Below are 26,768 nucleotides of genomic sequence, written 5' to 3'. Positions count from 1 at the left end.
TATTGAGAATTTTCCTGAGACCAAAGCTTTAAAACTCAAACCTATGCGCAACTCCTTCTTTAAATTAGGACAATGGGGAAACTGATGCTCAAAATGAACAGAAAGATATTTACAATTCAGAGAGTGTAGGATTCAATTAATCACAGGTATATTAAAAAACTAAGCAAGTTAAGAACAGAAGACAATTATTAATTCTGGAGAAAACACAAAGTTGTACAAGAGTAGAAAAGGAATCATATCTCAGATATGAACAGTTTTTACCATCGTACTAAAAAACCAGAAAACTGATCTAACTGAAAGGAATATTGTACATATAGTGGAAGAGTGGGAAACGGAAATAAGGCTGTGTTAGAGGTGGTAGGGTTAAGTAAACAGCAGGTAAATCCAACAGGTCTCTAACAGGAAGTAAGCACACTGAAAAGAATAAAATGAAGGCTAAAGAGGGTTCAAAGCCTCTCCATTATAAGCCTCTTTAACGCCAATAAAGGGCTTCCCAGACGGCTCAGTGGCTAAAGACCCCACTTGCAATGCAGGAGACAAGGGTTCCATCCCTGGGTCAGGAAGATCCCCTGGAGGAGGGCATGGCAACCCAGTCCAGCATTCTCGCCTGGGAAATCTCATGGACAGAGGAGCCTGGCGGGCCACAGTCCATGGGGTGGCAAAGGGTTGGACGCGACTGAAATGACTGAGCACAATGCCAAAAAAAGGAAACCTAAATTTAAAAAGTCAAACAACAGGAAGCACTCTACTCGTTTAGAATTCTAACGTAAGCAGTAAAGATGCTTGCTTTCCTGCACCTGAAGATGCATGAAATGCAGTGATGCATCGAGGACATTCAAATTCTTCTTAGTCCTGATTTCTCTCTTTGCTTCTGAAGACACTGTGGCAATTAGAGATTCACAGAAAGTTGTGAAGACGACAGAGGGAGGCCGGTTGACTCTTCGCCCAGTGTCCCTTAGTGGCTGCGCTCTGGATTAACTGTAGCACAGCTAATGCTGGTACAGCATGTGTATACCGTTCTATGCTATTTTGTCACACGTACATCTGTCTCACCACTACCAGAATCAAGACGCAGAAGTGCTCCGCTCCAGCGAAAGTCTCCCTCCTGCTACTAATTTGCAGTCACTCCCTCCGTCCAACTCTCCCTGAACCCGAGGAAGCGTCACCCTGCTGTCCCTCTCTGTAATTCTGCTGTTACACAAACGGGATCATGTGGCATGTGTTCTTTAAAGACTGAGTTTTTTACTCACCCCGTTTAGCATTCTTGAGATCTATTCAAGTTCAGGACCGTATCAAGAGTTAATTCCTGCTGCTGAGTAGTGTTGCAGAGTATGGCTATACCATCATTTGTTTACCCACTTTACCTGCTGAGGGGCATTTAGGTAGTTTTCAATTTTTGGCTATTACAAACAAAACTGCCTTTTACGTTCACCTGCCTTTATGCCTGAAATAATTTCTTGTAAGCAGCATACAGTGTGTCATTTTTTAAATCCACTCTGTAATCTGTCTTTTAATTGGTGAACTTTGATCATTTACATTTAATCACTGATATGTTAGAACTTATTAATTTTTAATTTTTTTTAATTTTACCTGCTTTCTTTTCCTTTATTCCTATGGGTTACCCGAATATATTTCAGAATTCCATTTTTATTTATCTAAACTGTATTTGAGCACATCTGTTTAAACAGATGTTTTTTAATTGGCTGCTCTAGGCATTTCTTTATATATGATTTATCACTATTCATTTTGGTGTCAACACTTCATATGCTGCAGTACAGAAATATTACCTTCAAGGCCCTTTACCTGTCCCCATTATAATTTTAATATTTCTTTACATACACTGAGAACCACATTTGATAGTGTTGAAATTTTTGAAAACAGCAAAACAGAAAATGTCAAACACTATTTAGAAAATGCTACTATATTTACTATATTTTTACTCTTTCTACTATTCTTCTTTATTCATATAACAAGATTCCATCTCTTATCATTTCCTTTCTGTTTCAAGAAATTCCTTTACACATTCTTTTAGGACAGATCTATTAATGACAAACTCTTCCTTTCCTTCATCTGAGAATGTCACTGTTTGTTCTTTAGTTCTGAAGCATATTTTCAACGGATATACATTTCTCTGCTGACAGTTCGTTTCTCTTACTCCTTCAAAAATATTGTGTCATTTCTCTCTGGCCTCCGTGTTATCGATGAGAAATTCACTGTCGTTCAAACAGTTTTTGCCCTACAGGCAATGTGCCATTTCTTACTGAATGCTTTCAAAATTCTTTTCTTTGCCTTTAGTTGGAATAAGTTTGACTATGATATATCTTGGCATGGATTTCTTTGGGTTTCATGTAAGAGGTTTGCTCAGCTTCTTGATGTCTTTTATTAAGTTTGGGAAATTTTCAGCTATTATTTCTCGTTTCCAGTTGCTATTTTTCATTATTGTTATTTTCTCAGCCCTGTTGCTTTTTCCTTCTCCCTTTCAATACTAAAAAGGCACGACTGTTAGATCTTTTTAAACAGTTCCAAAGATCCTTAAACTACTTTTTCAGTCTTTTTTTTTTTTTATGTTGTTCAGACTGAGTAATTCTTTTGCTCTTTTTCAAGTTCTCCTATTCTTTCCTCAGTCATCTCCATTCTCCACTGAGCCCATTCCACTGCATTTGTTTAAAAAAAAATCAGGTACTATTACTTTTCGGTTCTAAAATTTCCATCGGTTCTTCTATACAGCTTCCATTTCTGCTGGGGCTGCTGTCTTTTGCTTCAGGCAGGTCTGTAATTGCTTACTGAAGGCTGCACTGACGTCCTCGTTGGATAATTCCAGCATCTGTGTTGTCTCAGGGTTGGTGTCTGCTGACTGTCTTCACATTCTAGTTGAGGTTTTCCTGCTTCTTGGTGGAGTGATTGTTATTGAAACCTGGGTATCTGGGGTATTGTTCTGAGACCTTGGATCTTTTCAAATCTGTTTTCACAGGTCTTCTGTGACACAGGAAGGAGGAGCCAGCTCACTGCCATCCGTCAGGAGTGAAAACTCTGCTGCCCTCCATAATTCCCAGAGCAGGGAGGGGAAATGCACCTTGATACCTCTGGGGGGGTGGGCTGGGGGCAACTCTGCTGCCCTTGGTAATTCCCAGGGCGGGGAGGGGAAATGCACCTTGATACCTCTAGGGGGGGGTGGGCTGGGGGCAACTCTGCTGCCCTTGGTAATTCCCAGGGCGGGGAGGGGAGATGCATCTTGATACCTCTGGGGGGGCGGGCGCTGAGAGTTCTGGCTCCCCACCAGGCCTCTGTTGATACCACCCTGGTGCCCACAGCCCCAGAGACTCTAGCTGGTCAGTCTAACTCCACCTTTCAGCTATATTTAGTAGGAGGGATAAAGAGAAGTGTCTATCCAAACATTCTTAACCTAAAGACATTTAACCTTAAGTGACTAAAGAGGCTGACAGCTTCTCCTTTCGGTACCTGTCCTTGTCTTTTAAAACTGACACACGAGTAGCTGCAGCCACAAGCTTGTGCTGACTGTCACAAGCTTTAAAATATCACTTATTTATCTGATGAAGCATCATTGCACAGGACTTCTTCACAACTGTCAACACTTCAGACCTATGTCTAATGTGGCTTTGCAAATACAAATGAGATGATAAAAAATGTCATTTGAGAACGTGACCAACCCAACTACCATTTTAGATGGAATGCATAATTTAAAAGCCTAGTGTGATCTTATGCCCTCCCATATATTATTAGCATCTTCATGCAAATCTTAACTTTTTACAAATTGATATTAATTTTTTAATATAAATTTATTTATTTTAATTGGAGGTTACTTACTTTACAATATTGTATTGGTTTTGCCATACATCAACATGAATCTTATTAATCCACATAATTTATTAATCTATACAATGCAAACCAAGATATAAGTAACAAAAAGCTTTAAAAATTTAAATCATTGCCTAACTTCAAGGGAAGTAAGGGGCTTAAACATAAATACTTATTTATATCATATATTACTTATAACAATAATGATGAAGATGATCATAAAGAAATTAAGCATTTACATGGTGATAAATGGAAAGCTTCATTCAATTCTCCCTGCCCTCTCCTGGACAGTCGGCACAGATAATCACATACGGCAACTGTTTGTGTGTGTGTGTGCGCACCCGTGTGTACATACTATCATTTTATTCTCATCCCAAAAGTTGATTATGTATATGCTTCATTCAGAATTGATACAAAGATTTTCAAAATTATGATGCTCTTTTACCCATTTCCGCCCTTTTACAGATCTGTTCATCCACTCAACTGGAGAGTAAATGTTTAAGTGCCTATTATACGCCAGACACCATGCCAGCACTGCCAACAGGGCTGGAAACAATAATGGGCGTGATCACGGACCTCGTGAATCTCAGAGCAGGAAGTCTTGTGCTCTTTCTGTGATCCCCTCAATGCATCAGCCCTCACCTTGAAGGACAGTAATTACTGCAGTTTCGTCACAGTGACCCTGAAGAAGCTATCTTTCTTCCTCAGCAGACACAAGCACGGACAAACAACTCAAACAGAGCAGCTGGGTTTGCCAAAGGTCAGAGCACGACGAAGGCTTAAACACCCAGCAGCACACACACAGAGAATGAGCTGGTACTTGTTTCTTCTTCCTCAGAACGCCTGGTCAACTAAACCAAGTCTGTGAACTGTGCTCTGATACTAAAGACATATTCATATGCGACTAAGCACAGAACCCGGTACACAGCAAGTACTAAACAAATAATACTATAGAATTTTGAATGAGTAAGTGAAAACTGTAGCCAGCAGAATCAGCAAAAGAGTGTTATTTTAAAAAGGGGGGAAATTTCCATAGATCTGCTTCTTCAGTTCATAGGAAACAGCTTTTTAATCAGTCACAAATCAACAAATATAATAAACACTTCAAGTCACACCATTTTATCTACTGATGTGTACCCAAGTAGATCCTAGTAAAATTGTTAAAAGTTACTAACATTCTTTAATAAAAAATTTCAAAGAAGTTTATATAAGAAGTCTCGAACATGGAATTTTATTAATAATTTTTAATATAAAAAGTATTTCATCCCCAAATCTAAATAGAGAACAGGAAAAAACTCATAGCCCTACGATCCTAAAGTTAATATAACCATTTAAGTTTTTGTTATGCTTAGGTACTTATCTACCTTCTAACACAGAAAAAATCACTTAAAAGCACATTATTGTAACACTTGTATAGTTTTTCCATTAGACAAAAGAACTTTCCACTTTGCCATCAGAAACAACATGTTTGTTTAAAAAATCATGTACTTTCACTGTATAAAATGAATATAAACAAAAAGAAAACAAATACAACTCACAAGCCCAATATCAAGATATATACTGCTAACATTCTGGCATATATCTTTCTAGTTTGTATTCTGTTTTCATTTATATTGTGAACATTTTCTTGTATAAATAAATACAATCCTACATCACTATTTTCAACAGCTGAATATTATTATATAACTCAGACATACCATAACTTATTTCCCTACCTAACTCTCTTATGATAGATTTACAGGTTGTTGCCAATTTCCCACTCTTATAATTACCATTGTAATGAATATCCTTGTACACACATCTTTCTGCCAACTATCTGAATATCTCTATAAGAGAAAATGCTATGGTGAAAAACAGGCTTTTTTTTTTTTAAGTTTTTTGATATATGCTACCAATTTATATTCTGGTGCTGTATAAGAAAGTACTCAACTCCATCTTATTGTGAATTCTCACATTCTTGTTTTATTTGCAATTTGATAGACTAAATTGACACCACTATTATTTTCTGTTTCTTTGATTATTAATGCTGTTGTACTTTTTATCCCTATAGATACAAACCCCTGTGACGAGCCTTAACCCTTCTTTTCCATTAATTTTTTAAGTAACATGTGAATGCATTCTAGCTTACAAATGTCAAACAATGCAGATGAAGTCAAATCCCCAATTCCTATTCCTGCTGACTGTCCGAAGACATAAACAGATGCTTGTCTTTTTCCCAAACTTCTTCTAAGCATTTCTACATATGTGCACACAGAAATTAAGATGTTACATGAATTTTTAAACTAAATGGTATACCATATATTTTTGCAACTTGTTTCTTGGCTTAAAAGAAAGTCATCTTTCCATGTAATAGAATGATAAATGCTATGCAGTATTTTCCACAGTATAGATATACAATTTTCTTCACCATTCCCAACTGGTGATAATTACTTTTCCAGCATTATGAAAAATATAAAAAACACAGCAAAGCTAAAACAACTATACACTGTGCTTCTGTGCTTAGTCATGTCCGACTCTTTGCAACCCCATGGACTGCAGCCCGCCAGGCTCCTCTGTCTATGCGGATTCTCCAGGCAAGAATATGGAGTGCGTTGCCATGCCCTCCTCCAGGGGATCTTCCCAACCCAGGGATCAAACCCAGGTCTCCTGCATTGCAGGTGATTCTTTACCATCTGAGCCACAGGGGAAGCCCAAGAATATTGGAGCAGGTAGCTATCCCTTCTCCCGGGGATCTTCCTGACCCAGGAATAGAACTGGGGTCTCCTGCACGGCAGGCAGATTCTTCACCAGCTGAGCTACCAGGGAAGCACGCACATACCTATAGGATAGCGTTTATTTTGGCTTATTTACATTTTTTCTCCTCTCCTTCTCTAATCCGCGACACTGCAAATGGAAGGATTGCATTGTACACATTGTGCATCCTGCTGCTGCTGTTAAGTCGCTTCAGTCGTGTTCGACTCTGTGCGACCCCAGAGACGGCAGCCGGGATTCTCCAGGCAGGAACACTGGAGTGGGGTGCCATTTCCTTCTCCAATGCAAGAAAGTGAGAAGTGAAAGTGAAGTCACTCATTCTAGTACCATGCATAAAATTTAGTACTCATTATTTGTTGAACAGAGATCAGGAAAATTTTAAAATTACGTTTTATCCTGTAAATATCAATGCAAAATAGAAAGCATAAAAATATCTGGAGAGACTGAAGCTCAAAGAAGGTAAAGCCAATTTTTCCACATTCAAACTTAGTGGCATACACTGGGACTAGATGACAGAGCCTCTCTCCCCAGGTTCACAAGTAAAGGTATGTTAGACAACAGAGCACTCCGCCAAGAAAGTGGAGCAGGAGACTACAGTCATAGGCCAGACCTGCATCTGCTTTCTGCACGAACATGGCAAAATCCCCAAATTCTTTATTTCCTCATCCCTAATACGGATAATTTGAACTCTGTTTAACTTACAGAGTTATGAAGGCTCAGATATAACAGTGTTCAACAAATTCTAAAGACTCATATATAAATGCAAAGTATTATTATCTAATGGGCCAGTAATTTACAACCTTTCTGGAGCCTCCTCTTTCTTTCAACACCCCCACATCAATTAACTGCCAAGTCCTGCTGATCGATCCAGCAGGGCCTCATATATTCACCGCCTCCTCTTAATCACTACTAAACTACCCTGACTCAGCCCCTCATCCAGTCTCACCAAGATTACTACAATAATCTAACTGCTGCCCTGCTGCTAGCCCACCTTCAGTTTCAGCCCAAGTACACCCCAGTGTGTCCTTGTGCCACTGGAAAGCTTTCAATGGCTTTTCCTATCTTTTCAGCACAGTGTTAACTCCCTGAATTAATAACCAAGCTCTCTGGCCCTAGATCCTTATCCAGTCTTGCCACACACACACTCTCTCCCTCTCTCACAACCTTCTGTGCATTTTACATACTAGACATTTCTGCAATTTACTCTTCTCTAGCTCCTACATGTGCTTCCACAAGTAAGATCTGTGCTATGCCTAGAATATCCTTCCTACTCCAAACCTTACCTAACTTTCTAATGTCTTGCTCAAACACCGCACTGCTTCAACATCTATCCAAACTGACTCACCAGCTACAAGGTAACTCTCCCTCTTATAATTTAATTCTATGTTTTTTCATAAGACCCTTAAGAGTTCCTGCTTTATATTGTAGTTATTTATGGACAAGTGTTCTAGTGCTTGTATGAAAGTTCCTTTCATACAAGACTGACACTAATTCACTATGCTGGAACACAGTCACATGTAATCTTCTTGGTAAAAATTCTTGTTAAATTAACTGACACTTTCTATCACAGCTAGGTGATTTTACAAAGCTTTTCCTCTTCCTCCTCTCTATTGCCTATAAGAATCTCCCTCACTTAGGACAAGGTCTTTTTTTTTCCTTAAGTAAATTAAACTGCATATGAACTGGGTTTTCTATAATATGCCTCAAAAAACTTACTGGAACTAACTCAAGAGCTTCCCAAGTCTGAAAGAGGTTCATATTTCAAAAATTAAAAAGAAAGAACATAAGTCAGAATTCTTAAGATCATGCAGATCCACCTACTCTTCAGGCATGGTTTTAGACTACAAAAATTAAACATTAGAGAAAAAAATAATTATGGCATTAAAATATGTAAGGATAAAAAAATCGACTGGAGAAGGTGAATATTTCTAACATTTATTTGTGTGCGATTCAGGCTGACACTTTGAAGAGAAGAATGTGACAGCTTACAAGAAAACAAGCGCACGCATTCCCCTTAATTTCTGAAAGCTCATGCAAGTCTGACAGGCCAGCCACAGGGTGATTTCTCATGTGTATCACCCATGACAATGATGGCTTCAATAAAAATTTTCTCCAAATTTTAATAAGGCCCAATTGGTTTTCAGGAAATAGCCAGTCTAACATTTTCATATTTAAGAAGGCATACTTCACAAATTAGTGAGCTAATTTATGAACTTACAAATAAGACTTCCAAAATTTTTATCTCATGGCAGCAAAAGAGGTACGAAATGAAGGTGGTGGCAGAGGGCCAGGTGACCCGAAAGGCTGAGTGCTAACAAGGGCCAGCAGCGGCCACTCCGGGGAGAGGACTGTGCTGAGAAGCATCCTGGCTCTCGATCGCCCTTTGTTTCGGTTTCCTCTTCAAACAGCTATTAAGAGCTTCCTAAGTAATTTTCAAAATGCTGTGGGCTCAAATCTGAGAGGCACTGATAAGAATCACAGCTCATTACAAGCACGTGAAAAGGTTTGCTTCAAAGATAGCACAGAAGAGTCTCTACCGTATTTATCATGTAACTTACACTGGAAATACCCTGTATTTGTCGCTGCCCTGACAGTTGCTTAATATGGGACAGATCCGGCTGCTATACACTCTTGTCCTCCCCGTTAGCGGCTGCCAGCAGGAGAAGAGCAGTGCTAAGCGTTAGGAGCTCCTTTTATTCTTTTTCTTTCCCCCACGGGAAGGAAGGATTTATTATTACTCGCAGCAAGTAAGGAGACTATCAGGGTCTTTCCCAAAGCAGTGTCTCTAGAATCTCTTTTTATTCTTAATCTCTAATCCCATCCCCAAACGCTCATCAGGCAGTAAATGGGCAAGTGGGGATGGAGTGAGAATGAGCTCTTCTGCAGGCCTTCGCCTCAGCTCTGCTTCCACTCTCCCAATCTCTGTTCCGTTTCTCAGGATAGAACTCATTTCAGGAAACTAGCCATCAGCAGCTTAAAACTCACAGGCTTTTATAGATGGGTATGGAAAATTCACCATCATATACTCCAAAACCCAGATAATCAACAACTAATTTGGGAACACAAAAACTTCAGGAAGAATACTGTCAGCCAGTTCTTGAAACAAAATGTACCCCTAATCAAAACCAGTCACACCATTTCCTACACAAATTTCATTAGATTAAACATTAGGAATAAAATTGTGTAGGTTTACGACACATAAAGGAAGCTCTTCTCTAAACAGTAATCTCTTTTTTCATGCTAATAATAAAATGCCCCAAGTGTTCTTGTCATAGGATAAAACATAGTAACACATTCTCATTATCTTCTGCCTCCTAGAAGAATTTACTTCTCAAGACTGTTACTGTAAATGACTATTCTTTAGGGAGGGATCTCAGACTAACACAAGATGCTCCGGAAGGTCTTTCTCATCTCTCACTCCTATTGCTGTATGACTACATGGCCATAACCATCAGTCATTTTAGCAAACACCACCAAACCACAAGGCTATTACACACACACCAACAGATATTTTCAATACCATACAGTCACACTACTATCCATCTTTTATAGACAAGCAATCACACTCAGCATGACAAAATTTCAGAGAAATAACTGATGGTTAATGTTAAGTTTTCTAGTCCTGAAAGCAAAATGAACTTAGTTTGTCTAAGAAATGTAAGTGAATAATAATTCAGTTCTTTTACTACAGTCAACAGTTTTAAATGCAATAAAAATATTTTTGAAATATAAGAAATACTTTAAAGTTACTTATTTTTACTTCTAATTTTCAAGACAGTTCAGTGATAGGTTCTCACACTCACACCAGGAAAATAATTTGCCAAACTAATCAAGTAATGTGCATATATACAGATTGTAATGCTTCATCCTTAATTTATCTCTTAAATTATCCAGTATGAACTAATAGCCGATATTATAGTCCAAGGAAATCCCCCATAGTCTACTGTTAGGAACCCATCTGCAATGCAGGAGCTGCAGGACACAGCAACCTACTCCAGGATCCTTGCCTGAAAAACCGCACGGCGAGAGGAGCCTGGTGGGCTACAGTCCACAGGGTCACAAAGAGTCAGACACGACTGAAGGACTAAGCAGACACACAGGTTCTCCTTCACACTTCACTCGTGTCAATTAGGCGGAAACGTATTTCCCAAAAGGTTTGAGGGCACCCCCTGGTGGCAGACTTTGGGGAGGAAAAAAAGCACAAACGCCATTGCAAAGAAAATACCCTTTTAAGAAACTGACCAAGTTCTACTCAACAACTCTATTATTCCAATAACATCCAATCTAGAAAAAATTCAAAGTGTGATCAAAGAATGTTGGGTAATCTCTGGAGCTTCCTATAAGGAGATCTGACCAGTAGTAGCTTCTAGCTAGTGGGACTAGTAAGAAGTCAGAGGCAGAAGAAACCTTCAAGATCGTCTAGTCCAGGGCAGAACACAGCACTGTCCAAGACAGCAGCCGCCACCCACATGTGTTGGCTGGGCACGTGAAACGCGCCTGGAGTGACTGAGCCACCTCATTTCAAATTCTACTTCACTTCAGTTAATGTTCACTTAAACAGTCACATACTATAGTCGTAACAGCTACTGGCTATTGTTTGGACAGCACAGATCTGGTCCTACCTGCTACCCCACCCCAGTGAAATAGTCACCGAGGAATGCAAGCAGGCGTCGACGTTCCCAGACGTTCAGCTGGACGGTGGAAATGCACACGGCTGACCCTGCGCCTATCTGTGTGCGGGGCTTTAAATGCTCCTAATTTTAACCCATTACATCGGGTTACTTTTTGTTAACTGCAATTCATTTGAAAATACAGATGGTTTGAAAATGGTAATATATTCTTTCAGAAATAAATTTTGGCTTTATAGCCTATAAAAACTGAAGGAATGTGACAACTGATAGAGCGTTTAGTCACAACAAGTGAAATAGATTACGAGCTCAGGCTCAACTCAAGCTAGACTCTAGCTTAAGTCTTCATCTAGACTTCACATTCATTCAATCTAATGAATGTTATCTAGGACATTCATTCTTTCCTTATATACAGAGAATCCTGAACAGTGGGTTAGCTGTGCTCAGGAATCCAACAAAGAGAACAGCCCAGCTGACCCGCCTCTACTTTACAGTTAACTCAAGTTAAGTTAAATTGTTAGCAGTATGCTGACATTTAGCTCAAGCATATATTGAGTGTCCACTCTACCCAAGACATCATACTGTGCACTGTGAGGAACAGAGGGGTAGACAGTGCAATCCAAGCTCAGTGTCCTCTAGAAACTGAGTACTTTTTAGGGCAGAAATCCCATATAAACTGGAGAAGGAGATGGCAGCCCACTCCAGTGTTCTCGCCTGGAGACTCCCAGGGACGGGGGAGCCTGGTGGGCTGCCGTCCGTGGGGTCGCACAGAGTCGGACACGACTGAAGCGACTTAGCAATCCCATATAAACAGAAATAAGGGCTATAGGTACACGCCTCACCTTCCCTCTACCAAATGCCAATCTCAAATGGTCAACTACCACGTTACACAAGTCGTTTCTAAATCTCTTCAATAAAAGACGAGGGCTTAAGATCCACATCTGTGTGTCTCCCTTAAATTCACTGAAGTTAAGTTTAAGAAACGCTAACTGAGCATCAGCCGTAAGTTAGAGGACACTAAGATGCCCGGGAAAACGTCAGCTTCACGAAGGACGCACACATTTCATAGACAGACCATGTACTACATGGCAAGTGCCTGGAGGCAGGCACAGGTACCACTGTGAGCACGGAACAGAGTTTTGGGAGAGGCTGGGAGGACAGAAAAGAGTTTGCAGAGGAGGTGGAGACTGAGCTCTGTCTGGAAGGATGGATGAAGAGCAAGACAACGGTGTGCCGGAGAGCTATAAGCAGGGAGGAGTCACTAGGATTTCAGGACTGGAGCAGGAAAGTAGCAAGAAGTGACGCTGGAGAAGCGGGGGCGGCAAGGCCACGGGAGAGCATACACACCATCCAACAGAACTGAGAACACACGAGCTGCCACACAGGGTTTCAAGATACATGCTTCGGGGAGCTCACTATGTGTGAGCAGCGTAACGGATGGATTGGAAGGGACCACCAGCGGACAGAGAGAGGGGCCAGCTGGACGAATGCGGCAATATACCATCTGAGTCATGCAGCAAGGACCAGGCAAGGGTGACAGAAAGAGAGGTGCGTCTCAAGCGGTGTTTAGGAGATGAGTTACGTCTTAATAGAAGGAGTGGACAGAGAGAAGGAGCTTAAGATAAAAGAGCTCTGAGTGTGCTGAGCATTAAGTGGTATTTAAAGCTCTCGGCACTACGTTAAGTGACTGGGGCATAACAAAGAACAAATCACAGCCTCCTTCAAGGAAGGGTATGGGAGATGGACAAGTAAAAAGCCAATAACAGAAGTGACAGCTACCCTGAACACTAACAGACAAGCAAGCGTTAACCAAGCATCAGGGGACAAGGACGAGGCCAGAAAAGAACCAGCGACAAGCGTTCCTAAAGTATAATTAATTCTGTTCTGGACCTGCTAAGTTTGAGGAATGGAATAAAACTGGCTTTTCCTTTGAATATGAAGTAAAAAAATGAATGAAGAATTCTGAAAATCCAAAATGAAAAAATGAAAGATTCTACCTTTTAGATGGTCTCAGATCTCTCAGTGAGGTGTGAAGTAGGAGCAGGGAGATAGTAGCATATGGGTCAAGATCCGAAAAACAAAAACATTCAGAACCACAGAATAAAGAGGAAGTACATAAAAGATGGTACAAACAACCAAAGGCCAAGTTAAGATTCAATAATGTAAAGTCTCAGTAAGGCCCATTAATAAGATTTATGATTTATTTCCTGCATTTCTCCTTCCCTTCTTTACTTTTTCAAAGTAAAGCCCTCTATTTGTCAAGAGCAAAGGAAACAGGTAACCGGATGCTACCAGAGCTGGAAACTAGCAGAAACCAAAGGTGAAGGAGGAACTAGATTTTCAAAGGACACTACAGTGGACCCTTGAACAATGCAGGAGTTAGCAGTGCCAACCCTCTGCATAGTCGAAAACCTGCATATAATTTATACTTGCCGCTGTGTAGCCAACTGAGCTATCAGAGAAAGACATGGGAATACCAGACCACCTGACCTGCCTCTTGAGAAATCTGTGTGCAGGTCAAGAAGCAACAGTTAGAACTGGACATGGAAAAACAGACTGGCTCCGAATAGGAAAAGGAGTATGTCAAGGCTGTATACTGTCACCCCGCTTGTTTAACTTCTATGCAGAGTACATCATGAGAAATGCTGGGCTGGAAGAAGCACAAGCTGGAATCAAGATTGCCAGGAGAAATATCAATCACCTCAAATATGCAGATGACACCACCCTTATGGCAGAAAGTGAAGAGGAACTCAAAAGCCTCTTGATGCAAGTGAAAGAGGAGAGTGAAAAAGTTGGCTTAAAAGTCAACATTCAGAAAACTTATGATCATGGCATCTGGTCCCATCACTTCATGGGAAATAGATGGGGAAACAGTGGAAACAGTGTCAGACTTTATTTTTGGGGGCTCCAAACTCACTGCAGATGGTGACTGCAGCCATGAAATTAAAAGAGGCTTACTCCTTGGAAGAAAAGCTATGACCAACCTAGACAGCATATTCAAAAGCAGAGACATTACTTTACCAACAAAGGTCCGTCTAGTCAAGGCTATGATTTTTCCAGTGGTCATGTATGGATGTGAGAGTTGGACTGTGAAGAAAGCTGAGCGCCAAAGAACTGATGCTTTTGAACTGTGGTGTTGGAGAAGACTCTTGAGAGTCCCTTGGACTGCAAGGAGATCCAACCAGTCCATCCTAAAGGAAATCAGTGCTGAATATTCATTGGAAGCACTGATGCTGCAGCTGAAACTCCACTACTTTGGCCACCTGATGTGAAGAGCTGACTCATTGGAAAAGACCCCGATGCTGGGAAAGATTGAAGGCGAGAAGAGAGGGGGACAACAGAGGATGAGATGGTTGGATGGCATCACTGACTCGATGGACGTGCGTTTGGGCAAGCTCCGGGAGTTGGTGACGGACAGGGAAACCTGGCGTGTTGGCAGTCCATAGGGTTGCAAGTAGTCAGACACGACTGAGTGACTGAACTGAACAAAACTGTGTATCCATGGTTCCCCCTTATCCGTGGTTCTGAAATAGTACCTGTCCCTCAGCTTTTTTGCCTTGTCTGAAGGAGCTTTTCCTATTGGCAACTTTCCCTTCTCAAGTAGAACTTATTAGAATGAAGAGGAGGAGTCGTTTCTCCGCCTCAGCCCCTACTACTAAACGTCGCCAGATTCAACCAACTGTGGGTTGTGCAGTACCGCCGTATTCACTACTGGAAAAAAATCCACGTATAAGTGGACCCATGGAGTTCAAACCCAGGTTGCTGAAGGGTCAACTGTCCAGGTACCAGGCTGGGCAGGAAAAGATACGAAGGCAGGAGAGAGTCGGTAGATTACAAGCGTTTTGCTAGCTGTGTTCCATGGGACACAAGCTACAAGAGAAATCGTAAGTTGCTAACACAGAAAGGCATTTTGCTTGTAAGTAAGTTTGGGGAAAATATTTAGTTAACTAAAGCTAAGCAGGTTTCTCTACTGTATGACTCCTCAGAACTATTCCCAGTAGGAGGATGTAACATGCAGCAAACTTCGCTCCTCCAACCCTTTATTTAAGAGGATCAGAACAACACAACCTGGCAAACTGGCCCAGAACAAAAGGGATGCCAGCAACAGCCTTAAAAAAGTGCTATAGGAATAAGTGAGTGGAAAACTAGGAGGCTACGGTAGGAAAGAAATGCAGGATGATGCTAGAGAAGGAGCTGGCCCAGGGCACCATCAGATCCGGTGTGATCATGCGTTAATACAACAGAGGGTGTCACAGAAACTTGAGTCAGATTAGTGTACAGGTTACCAACGTGATTACCAAATGAAGTTGCCCAAGTTGATATCAGATAATAGGGCTGAGAGGAAAAGAGGTGCCAAAAATGAGCAAATAAAAATGGGAAGGGGGGGATATAACCATATGGCAAAGAATTCAAAGAACAAAGGCAGTTGGGTATTGGTAGGTACCCTTCCTAAGTCAGTGCTTTTAAATAATGCCAGATCTAAGGCCACAGGCCAGTAAAGCCACTTTTTTTTTTTCTTTTAAAGAAGATTTTCTCTTCTTTCTACCAACAATTCAAATCTTTGAACTTCTTAGGCCTCTCTTGATTTGGTTTAATTGGTTTCTAAGACGGTTCTGTCCCTTAATCGAACCATTTCCAGTTGACCTAAGTTGTGGGTGGTATGTTCCTCTCTAGATGCCAAGTCGGAGGCTAGTTCTGACGGCATACAGCTTAGGGCACAGATGAGACACACCTCAGCCCAGCTCTACACGTTATGAGCCTGGGTTTACACAGATCTGGGTCAGGGCCAGACAATTCAACAATGGATAAGAGTCAGCAATGGGGGTGAGGGGAAAAACAACTCCTCCTCTCCATTCCAGCAAGTTCCACGTAAGAAGGAAAAGCTACCAATAAGAAAAGCTCCTTCAGCCAAGGTAAAGAGTTGATTTTAAAGGACAGGCACTACCCAAGGAGAGAGATTTGAGAACGATGCTGGGGACAACAGCAGCGCTCAAACCTTCACATCAGAATTAGCTGCAGGTTGTGAAAGCAAAGATGAGTGGGCCTCAGCTTCAGAATTTCTAGTTCAGAAGGTTCAGGGTAAGGAAGGAGAGTTTCTGTCTCTCTCCAGTCCCCAAGTGGTGCTGTTGCTGCTGCCTCAGGGTCCCCCCTCGAGAGCCAGTGCAGAGCAGAGCTTCCTGGTCCTGGCACCGCCGGCCTCTGGCTGAGATGACTCTCTGCTCGGGGGGATCGTGTTCACTGTACGATGTTCAGTGGTATCTATGCCCTCTACCCACCAGAAGCCAGTAGAACCTCCCCTCAGTTGTGAGAACCAAAAATGTCTCCAGACCTTGCCAAAGGTCCCCCAGAAAGCAGAATCACTCACAGGTGAGAACCACCACATAAACTGGACTGGTGATATAGACTGGAGTACGTATAGATTCCGGAGTGAGTGGCACCCAGGTGGGAATCCCGGCTTCATCCCTCGAACAGAGTACTTACATTCTCTGATCCTTGGTTTTCAGTTGTTCATTTGCAAAATACAGTGTCTATATAATGGGGTATTTGTGAAAATCAAATGAAATAAAACATATTGCTTATACTGCACTTGGTACACAGTAAAGCTCTTAAAAATAAGCAGCACCACTACCTTGACTGCAGATAAGCTCAGAGGATACTGAATAAAACAGAAGAGATTATCTACAAGGTGAACCTTGCGGAAGGGTTAATTCTAGGAAGAGGTAAGGCTAAGCCTGGGAGGGATAAGAGTTTGCATGTGAAGTGAAGCTGACATGGTCTGCAGCTTAAGCAGCAGGCCAGGAAAAAGGAAAGGGTTAAAAAGGGAGACAAAAGTCAACGATGAGGAAAAGAGGCTGTGGGTATGGCTGCTTGGAGAAGGCAATGGCACCCCACTCCAGTACTCTTGCCTGGAAAATCCCATGGACGGAGGAGCCTGGTGGGCTGCAGTCCATGAGGTCACTAAGAGTCGGACACGACTGAGAGACTTCACTTTCACTTTTATGCATTGGAGAAGGAAATGGCAACCCACTCCAGTGTTCTTGCCTGGAGAATCCCAGGGACGGAGGAGCCTGGTGGGCTACCGTCTATGGGGTCACACAGAGTCAGACACGACTGAAGCAACTTAGCAGCAGCAGCAGCATACAGCTGCTTAACCCAGTAAGCTATTTTAACATTCCACTTCCAATGGAAGAAGATGCCCTGGTTCTATAGTTAGAATGTCTTGTCAACCAAAATGCGAATGTTGAAGTCGGTTCCTCCAACGTGGTAGTAGTTTGGAGCTAAGGCCTTGGGGTGATTAGACCATGACGGTGTGGCCATCGTGAACGGGATTTAGTGCCCTGACAAAAAGAGACCCCAGGGAGCTCTCATTCCTCCTACACCTTGTGTGTGTGTGAAGTCGCTCCGTCGAGTTCAACTCTTGGCGACCCCGTGGACTGGAGCCTACCAGGCTCCTCTGTCCATGGGATTTTCCAGGCGAGAGTCCTGGAGTGGGTTACCGTTTCCTTCTCCAGGGAATCTTCTGGACCCAGGGATCGAACCCCAGTCTCCTGCGCTGCAGGCAGATGCTTGACCGTCTGAGCCACCAGGGAAGCTTTGCGAGGACACAGAAAGAAGATGGCCACCAGTGAGTCAGGAAGCAGGTCCTCGGCAGACACCAAACCTGCCAAGGCCTTGACCGTGCACCCACCAGCCTCCAGAACTGTGAGAAATACGTCACCCACGCAGTCTATTCTGTTACAACAATCTGAATGCATTAAGACACTCTGTTTAATTTCTGAGTTAGGCATCCCGGCACTAAGATGGATTAGACCAATAGCATAGCTTGGCAGTCCATTTGAAAACATTCCATATTTCACTGTGGTGGAAATGGTTCTTGCAGAAAATGTCTTTTTCAAGTGCATTCCATGTAATCAAAGGGCAACTGAGGCAACAAGGTACTAGGCCACTCAGTTTACTAAAAATTTCTTTAACACTGTAAAGAATAATTGCTCAAATAGCTTAGAATCTGACTGCCCCATAAAGTTAATCATTACTTGTCAGTACCATAACAATACATGATGGGTAAGTACTTTTCACAATCAGCACCAAAAGTGGGTACAGGAAGAATCGCGGGCTCCGTCCTCCGGAGACGCAGCCGCCGCACAGCTGCCGCGGCGCCAACGGTGTGCGTGCCACCCCCACACCTCAGGGACAACGGGCCTGCTCAGCCCGTCCCCACCGGCTGCACTGCAGCGTCTATACAGGCTACTCGCGGAAACAGCACATAAACTTGAAAGCCAGATTTACACTGCTTTTATTTCTTTTTACTGTTTTTATCTTCAGATGATATATACTACAAAAATCCTTTTAGTGTTAAATACGAGATCTTATATGTGTTATCAGGAGCTTAACCAAAAGGAACACAGAATTTATTTTTAATGAGCAGAAGCATAAGATGAGTAAACGATCTGAGAAGCCACCTAACAGGACGATGACTGGACTGTGACTATAAATCGAAGTATTATGCCAAATTGCATAAAAAACAAAACCCACCTCAGAGCTAGTTGACAGAGAGATATAAATCATGGAAGACATTAGAACATGAAATTATCATCACTACTCCATCAGAGTAGATTTCTGGATCATGAAATCAATGACACAGCAACATTTAAAACCAAGGGCTTCCATAGTTATTCGATCAAAGTAGGTAAGGTTGGAGTTACAGGACATTAATATACTAGATTAATTCCATTAGAATACAGGAGGAATTCTGCCTAAATAAATTTTCACTTTCAGATGCCTATAATTTCCATCCGCCTCATCTCCACACACGTAAATATAACAATGTTTCACAAACACTGTGATCACCGTTTCAGTGATCCAGGGCACGGAAGGCTCAACCAAGAGTGATTATCTATAATAACTCAGCAAGTCTATAAAGCAAGGTGCCTAGTGCCAACTGGAGCAATTAGTTCCATGAGATGTGCACTATTTAAAATAAATCATGAATGAGACCCTCAACATATACTCCAACCCAAAAACATACAATAACCAAACCAAGGGGAAAGTCCACATACTTCATAATAATCTAAAATTTAATATTTTATTGACCCTATTCAGTTCTCTTTTGGCTCTTACAGTCCTCATGAATTAAATCAAGTCAAGTTGTAAAGCAATGCAGACTTTATTGATTTTAGAGACTGTGAGTCACCAAGGGAAGAAGTCCAAGAAGGTGAAATTTCCAGTGAACTCAAACGAGAGGTTCGAAAGCTAGAGGAATAAAGACATTAGCTGTAGTCTTGTGAAATATTCAAGGCTGCTTTCATTTGATTAGGAATTTGCTACGGGCTCTTTATGACAAATATAACAAGGACACGTTAAATCTTTTAAGCTTTGAAGAAAGGCCCAAAAATAAATTAGCTAAGAAGAATTCCATTTGGAACTGAAAGCTAAGGAGTAATATGTTTATTATATACATTCAGAAACTTACTTCTACATTACTTAAAAAAAAAAAAAGGCTATTGTGAAAGGCCACAATTTTCACTGGGTCTTCGTTAAAGAAACTTGTTCTGATTTGAAATAGTAGTTAACAACCTGGTGCCTTACCTCAGCGTTTCCAAAACTAGCCTAAAAATTAATTAATGATGTTCCATGAAATGTTTTTAGATGTTTATAGAGATTCTGAGTTAAATTCACCCATTCCAGTCCATTTTAGTTTGCTGATTATTAGAATGTTGACGTTCACACTTGCCATCTCTTGTTTGACCACTTCCAATTTGCCTTGATTCATGGACCTGACATTCCAGGTTCCTATGCAATATTGCTCTTTACAGCATCGGATCTTGCTTCTATCACCAGTCACATCCACAACTGGGTATTGTTTTTGCTTTGGCTCCATCCCTTTGTTCTTTCTGAAAGTTATTTCCCCTCTGATCTCCAGTAGCATATTGTGCACCTAATGACCTGGGGAGTTCCTCTTTTCGTATCCTATCATATTGCCTTTTCATACTGTTCATGGGGTTCTCAAGGCAAGAATACTGAAGTGGCTTGCCATTCCCTTCTCCAGTGGACCACGTTCTGTCAGGGTGAATTTAACTCAGATGACCATTATATCTACTACTGTGGGCAGGAATCCCTCAGAAGAAATGGAGTAGCCATCATGGTCAGCAAAAGAGTCCGAAATGCAGTACTTGGATGCAATCTCAAAAATGACAGAATGATTTCTGTTCGTCTTCAAGGCAAACCGTTCAATATCACAGTTATCCAAGTCTATGCCCCAACCAGTAATGCTGAAGAAGCTGAAGTTGAATGGTTTCATGAAGACCTACAAGACCTTTTAGAACTAACACCCAAAAAAGATGTCCTTTTCATTATAGGGGACTGGAATGCAAAAGTAGGAAGTCAAGAAACACCTGGAGTAACAGGCAAATTTGGCCTTGGAATGAGGAATGAAGCAGGGCAAAGACTAATAGAGTTTTGCCAAGAAAATGCACTGGTCATAGCAAACACCCTCTTCCAACAACACAAGAGAACACTCTACACATGGACATCACCAGATGGTCAACACCGAAATCAGATTGATTATATTCTTTGCAGCCAAAGATGGAAAAGCTCTATACAGTCAACAAAAACAAGACCAGGAGCTGACTGTGGCTCAGATCATGAACTCCTTACTGCCAAATTCAGACTTAAACTGAAGAAAGTAGGGAAAACCACTAGACAATTCAGGTATGACCTAAATCAAATCCCTGATGATTATACAGTGGAAGTCAGAAATAGATTTAAGGGCCTAGATCTGATAGATAAGAGTGCCTGATGAACTATGGAATGAGGTTTGTGACATTGTACAGGAGACAGGGATCAAGACCATCCCCATGGAAAAGAAATGCAAAAAAGCAAAATGGCTGTCTGGGGAGGCCTTACAAATAGCTGTGAAGAGAAGAGAGGTGAAAAGCGAAGGAGAAAAGGAAAGATATAGGCATCTAAATGCAGAGTTCCAAAGAATAGCAAGAAGAGATAAGAAAGCCTTCTTCAGTGATCAATGCAAAGAAATAAGAGGAAAACAACAGATTGGGAAAGACTAGAGATCTCTTCAAGAAAATTATAGAGATACCAAGGGAACATTGCATGCAAAGATGGGCTCGATAAAGGACAAAAATGGTATGGACCTAACAGAAGCAGAAGATATTAAGAAGTGGTAAGAATATATGGAAGAACTGTACAAAAAAGATCTTCACGACCCAGATAGTCATGATGGTGTGATCACTCATCTAGAGCCAGACATCCTGGAATGTGAAGTCAAGTGGGCCTTCGAAAGCATCACTACGAACAAAGCTAGTGGAGGTGATGGAATTCCAATTGAGCTGTTTCAAATCCTGAAAGATGATGCTGTGAAAGTGCTGCACTCAATATGCCAGCACATTTGGAAAACTCAGCAGTGGCCACAGGACTGGAAAAGGTCAGTCTTCACTCCAATCCCAAAGAAAGGCAATGCCAAAGAATGTTCAAACTACCGCACAATTGCACTCATCTCACATGCTAGCAAAGTAATGCTCAAAATTCTCCAAGCCAGGCTTCAGCAATACGTGAACCGTGAACTCCCTGACGTTCAAGCTGGTTTTAGAAAAGGCAGAGGAACCAGAGATCAAATTGCCAACATCTGCTGGATCATGGAAAAAACAAGAGAGTTCCAGAAAAACATTTATTTCTGCTTTATTGACTATGCCAAAGCCTTTGACTGTGTGGATCACAATAAACTGTGGAAAATTCTGAAAGAGATGGAATACCATTACCACCTGACCTGCCTCTTGAGAAACCTATATGCAGGTCAGGAAGCAAGTTCGAACTGGACATGGAACAACAGACTGGTTCCAAATAGGAAAAGGAGTACGTCAAGGCTGTATATTGTCACCCTGCTTAGTTAACTTACATGCAGAGTACATTAAGAGAAACGCTGGCCTGGAAGAAGCACAAGCTGGAATCAAGATTCCCGGGAGAAATATCAATCACCTCAGATATGCAGATGACACCACCCTTATGGCAGAAAGTGAAGAGGAGCTAAAAAGCCTCTTGATGAAAGTGAAAGAGGAGAGTGAAAAAGTTGGCTGAAAGCTCAACATTCAGAAAACGAAGATCATGGCATCTGGTCCCATCACTTCATGGAAAATAGATGGGGAAACAGTGGAAACAGTGGCTGACTTTATTTTTCTGGGCTTCAAAATCACTGCAGATGGTGACTACAGCCATGAAATTAAAAGACGCTTACTCCTTGGAAGGAAAGTTATGACCAATTTAAACAGCATATTAAAAAGCAGAGATATTACTTTGTCAACAAAGGTCCGTCTAATCATGGCTATGGTTTTTCCTGTGGTCATGTATGGATGTGAGAGTTGGACTATAAAGAAAGCTGAGCACCGAAGAATTGATGCTTTTGAACTGTGGTGTTGGAGAAGACTCTTGAGAGTCCCTTGGACTGCAAGGAGATCCAACCAGTCCATCCTAAGGAAGATCGGTCCTGGGTGTTCACTGGAAGGACTGATGTTGAAGCTGAAACTCCAATACTTTGGCCACCTGATGCGAAGAGCTGACTCATTTGAAAAGACCCTGATGCTGGGAAAGATTAAGGGCAGGAGGAGAAGGGGAAAACAGAGGATAAGATGGTTGGATGGTATCACTGACTCAGTGGACATGGGTTTGGGTGGACTCTGGGAGTTGGTGATGGACAGGGAGGCCTGGTGTGCTGCGGTTCATGGGGTCGCAAAGAGTTGGACACGACTGAGCAACTGAACTGAACTAACCACAAGTGAGGAAATAAGAAGCCTAGTCATTCCTATCTTTTCTACTCCATACATAGAACTAAAACTGGAAAAGAAGATGAAATAGCTGCTAAAACCTTAGGTTTCCTTTCAATAACTATTCCATTTACTGAAAAAACTTATTATACAAACCAATTTTAGAATTAAAGTTCTTTATTTTGAATTGACTTTTACATATACTGTGAAATATGTGTTCAAAAAGTACACAGAATATATCAAATATGGATGGCCTAATGAATGATTATAAGGCAAACAGACAATTTTTACGTACTGTCCAAGTCCAGAAAGAGAAACCAGGATCAAAGAAGCAGAAGCAAGCTGTCTTAAAACACCCCACCTCCACACCCCTCTTCAGTCACTACTACCCTGACATGCTACGTGAATTTCACAAGCTAATTCACTGAGAACAAAAAGAAACAGGGCCACAGTTTATGTGAGGAGGAAGTATTTAAAACACCTCTAAAATGCCTTAATGGGCTTCTCTCGGAGCTCAGACAGTAAAGAAGCTGCCTGCAATGCGGAAGACCAGGGTTCAGTCCCTGGGTTGGGAAGATCCCCTGGGGGAGGGCATGGCAACCCAGTCTAGTATTGTTGCCTGGCGAGTCCCCACGGACAGAGGAGCCTGGCGGGCTGTGTCCATGGGCTCACAAAGAATCGGACATGACTGAGCGACTCAGCACAGCACAAAATGCATTAATAGAGAAACGTTCCTAATATATAGGACATTTTGCTATACTTTGCTGTGAAAAATGCCAGCAATAAGAGTATCGATCCATTTAGAACACAAATTATAGAAGTGTTTGAATTTAATTTTGTGGAACACCACACAGGAGGGCCATAAAACACAGATTATTTTTCCCCAGCTTTTCCAACAGCTGGCAGGGAGGAAGACCACTATTAGCATTCAAGATGCAAAAAAAAACACTAAATAACGGCCATTGCAACTCAGTGGCACCTAGATACTTAATTATAAATTACAAAATAACATACTGGTTTCTGTAATCTTCCCTGGTCTCTGACAAAATTAAAAAAAGCTTAGTCAATACTTCTCACTTTCATCCTAAATAAGGGTGCTCACACAGCAGGATTGCCATGATTCTGGGTCTCTTATTTCTTACATTAAATGCCAGCATTTACGTAATAACTATAGCATGGAATCCCACTAATGACTGTTTATGTTAACACCTGCTGTTCTAAGGTAGTATGAATTTGAAAAACCTATTCCTTATAGAACTAGCCAAAGCAAGGTTTAACAAGATAAATGTTAACAGTCCCCAAATAAACTTAAGTGTAAAATACTAAAACTGATATGATGTTGACTTTAAACTTCATTTTGTTCCTTAGCAAACTATGCCATTCAGAGTGGAATGTGACATTTAAGTAAAGAGTTCCTAAATACTGTTAATTAGTAACACTTAAGAGCCCTTTTTAAAGAAGCATTCTTACTTCAAAATGTGGACATAGATAATGAAAAGCAAATATAATTCATTTATAATTTAAAACCTAGCCAAACACCTGTTTCCCTTGCACTCAAGATCTCCTTCTACTCCTCCAATTCCACCCACATACATGCCTAATTGTCTAATACTTACTTCTCACTAAACCCCACAGTCCTGAGCAACGTTACCCCTGTGGGCTGTGGCGTGGTAAAGTTCTATATTACTACATTTGGAGCTTTGAAGGACAGAAAAACACACAACCCTTTAAACAGCCAAGGTCTACTGTTAAGTACACTGACAACAGCGGAATAACAGCCACAGAGAAGAAGAGCCTTAACATCTAGACATGCTTTACACAAAGAGAATTCCTTGAGTCTCTAATAGTAGAATGGCTAAGCAAATGATACATCATTTGATGGAATATTATGCAACCATTAAGACTAAAAATGATAAACTTGTGCAATGTAGCTTCATATCGTTAACTATTTTAAATATGCTTTTGTCTCTATATATAACTACAAAAACAGAGAGAAAAACTTAGAGAAAACAGTAAGAAATGAGTATTTGGTACAATTGTGAGGACTCCCCCAACCCTCCCACAGGTCTACAAAGTAAAGAAAACCTAGAAGGTCAAAAATGTAATAACTCCTCTCTCTAGACAACTATAAAACTCTCATCAGCACCTAGTAATCACCTCGTTTTATGATCTACACTAAACACACCAAAACTTGCTACACAGTACTCTTATGGGGCTGCTTCTGGGCAAGGTCACCAGATAAAAGGGAAACAAGGTCCTGTCTGAGCAGACTGATTCAGAAGGGAGGATAAACGACTTCCTTGCCTCACAGCAAGGGGACGGAGGTGTTTTAATCTGTGGCATGCTTCATCGCCATCACAAGGCATTAAATGTAAGCATTATTTCCCACCAAAACTAACAAGTGTATCCGGTTTACGGCATAACTACACACACAAATGAGCATAACTAGGAAACTCTGAATAAGGCCTTATGTCAGCTTCCTAGTTTTGATACTGAATTATACTTACTCAAGCAACCAACACTGGGGAAGACAGAATAAAGAGCGCGTGAGACCTTCCCTGTATATTTCTTTACAATTTCCTGTGACTCTATCATATCAAAACAAAATGTTAAAAAATATATATACACACACACACACACACACACACACACACATATATACTGCCAATTTTTCAAAATGGATAAAACCCATTCTTCTAATAGTACTATCAGAGTGGTATTCTTCACCTTGCTGAGAGCATACTAAATTGCTACAGACTCCTTCGGGAAAAATGGTTCTATAGCATAAATCCCAGGCCATAAAAGTTGTGGCTTTTGACCTAGCCGTTTAATTTCTGGGAATCACCTAAAGAAACATCAGATTTGGGAAAACATATATATGCATTTACATACATACATATGTAAAGATATCACTACACTAAAACAAAGTGAAACTGGTGCACCTTTAGGTGTCTGAGGATACGGGAATCACTGAATTCTCGAAATTTAGGCATGAAATACGCCATCGTTCGATAAACCTGAAAATGGCACAAAAACACAAGAGGAAAGGCATGTAGCGCGAGACTAAAGCAGAATCGAAGATCAGCCACAAAAGCCACAGGAGGCATTTCTCATAGAAATGAAAGATGACAACGGTGCCAGCATGACGGAATTCTGTGCATTTTCCTCAAGCTTCTCCATTAGAGACATTGCATTAGTTTCATAGGTTAAGAAATAAGCATACTTTTACCTTATCCCAGAAATCAATCAAAGCTGTGAAGTCCCATTTCTTAGAATATGCCACATTGTACTTCAGAATAGCATCCTATGGAGAAAGCATAAGTAAAATGTCATGACACAGGAAAGCGAATTATCTAGGAATAGCCTGTCTCCTTTATGAATTACTTCCAGTATATTCCTTAACGTTGGACAAGTTTCTTCCACCATTAGCTACTCCATATCAGCAGCTATGAATGAACAGAATGCATACTAATCTTTAGCATTCACTTAAGAAAACTGAGACTAGAAAGGTCAAGTAATAGAGGGGGAAATTTAATTCCTCTAAAACATGTACTCTAAACAGAAGCAATATAATCCAAATGGACAAAAGTTGGATCTTGGTGGTTAAAAAAAAGGAAATAGTAATAATATAGTGACTTTTGGTCTTTAATAGGGTCACACTACATATATAGATATAAATAGTGTTTTAGTATTAAGATTTCATTAGGAGAGTAAATTAGGAAAAAACTATCTTAAAAGGCTCCCTGGGGAAGAGAGCAATAAAGAAAAAAGACTGAGGTCAAACTAGTGTGCCATCTACTGG

General features: G+C 41.0%; 1 protein-coding gene across 2 annotated transcripts in view; it reads right to left on the bottom strand.

The window, feature by feature from the left end:
- The window catches only part of PARG (poly(ADP-ribose) glycohydrolase), a 118,024-nt gene that overhangs the window by 68,987 nt on the left and 22,269 nt on the right, over positions 1 to 26,768 (bottom strand). For both annotated transcript variants that reach the window (XM_052640046.1, XM_052640044.1), the window contains exon 7: positions 26,196 to 26,270. In XM_052640046.1, coding sequence (XP_052496006.1) covers positions 26,196 to 26,270 — 75 coding nt within the window. The remainder of the gene's footprint in view (positions 1 to 26,195; positions 26,271 to 26,768) is intronic.

This window comes from Budorcas taxicolor, chromosome 5, assembly GCF_023091745.1.
Source record: "Budorcas taxicolor isolate Tak-1 chromosome 5, Takin1.1, whole genome shotgun sequence".
NCBI classification, from domain to species: domain Eukaryota; kingdom Metazoa; phylum Chordata; class Mammalia; order Artiodactyla; family Bovidae; genus Budorcas; species Budorcas taxicolor.
Note: the sequence above shows the minus strand (reverse complement) of the source record. Positions and strands in the feature narration are given on the sequence as shown.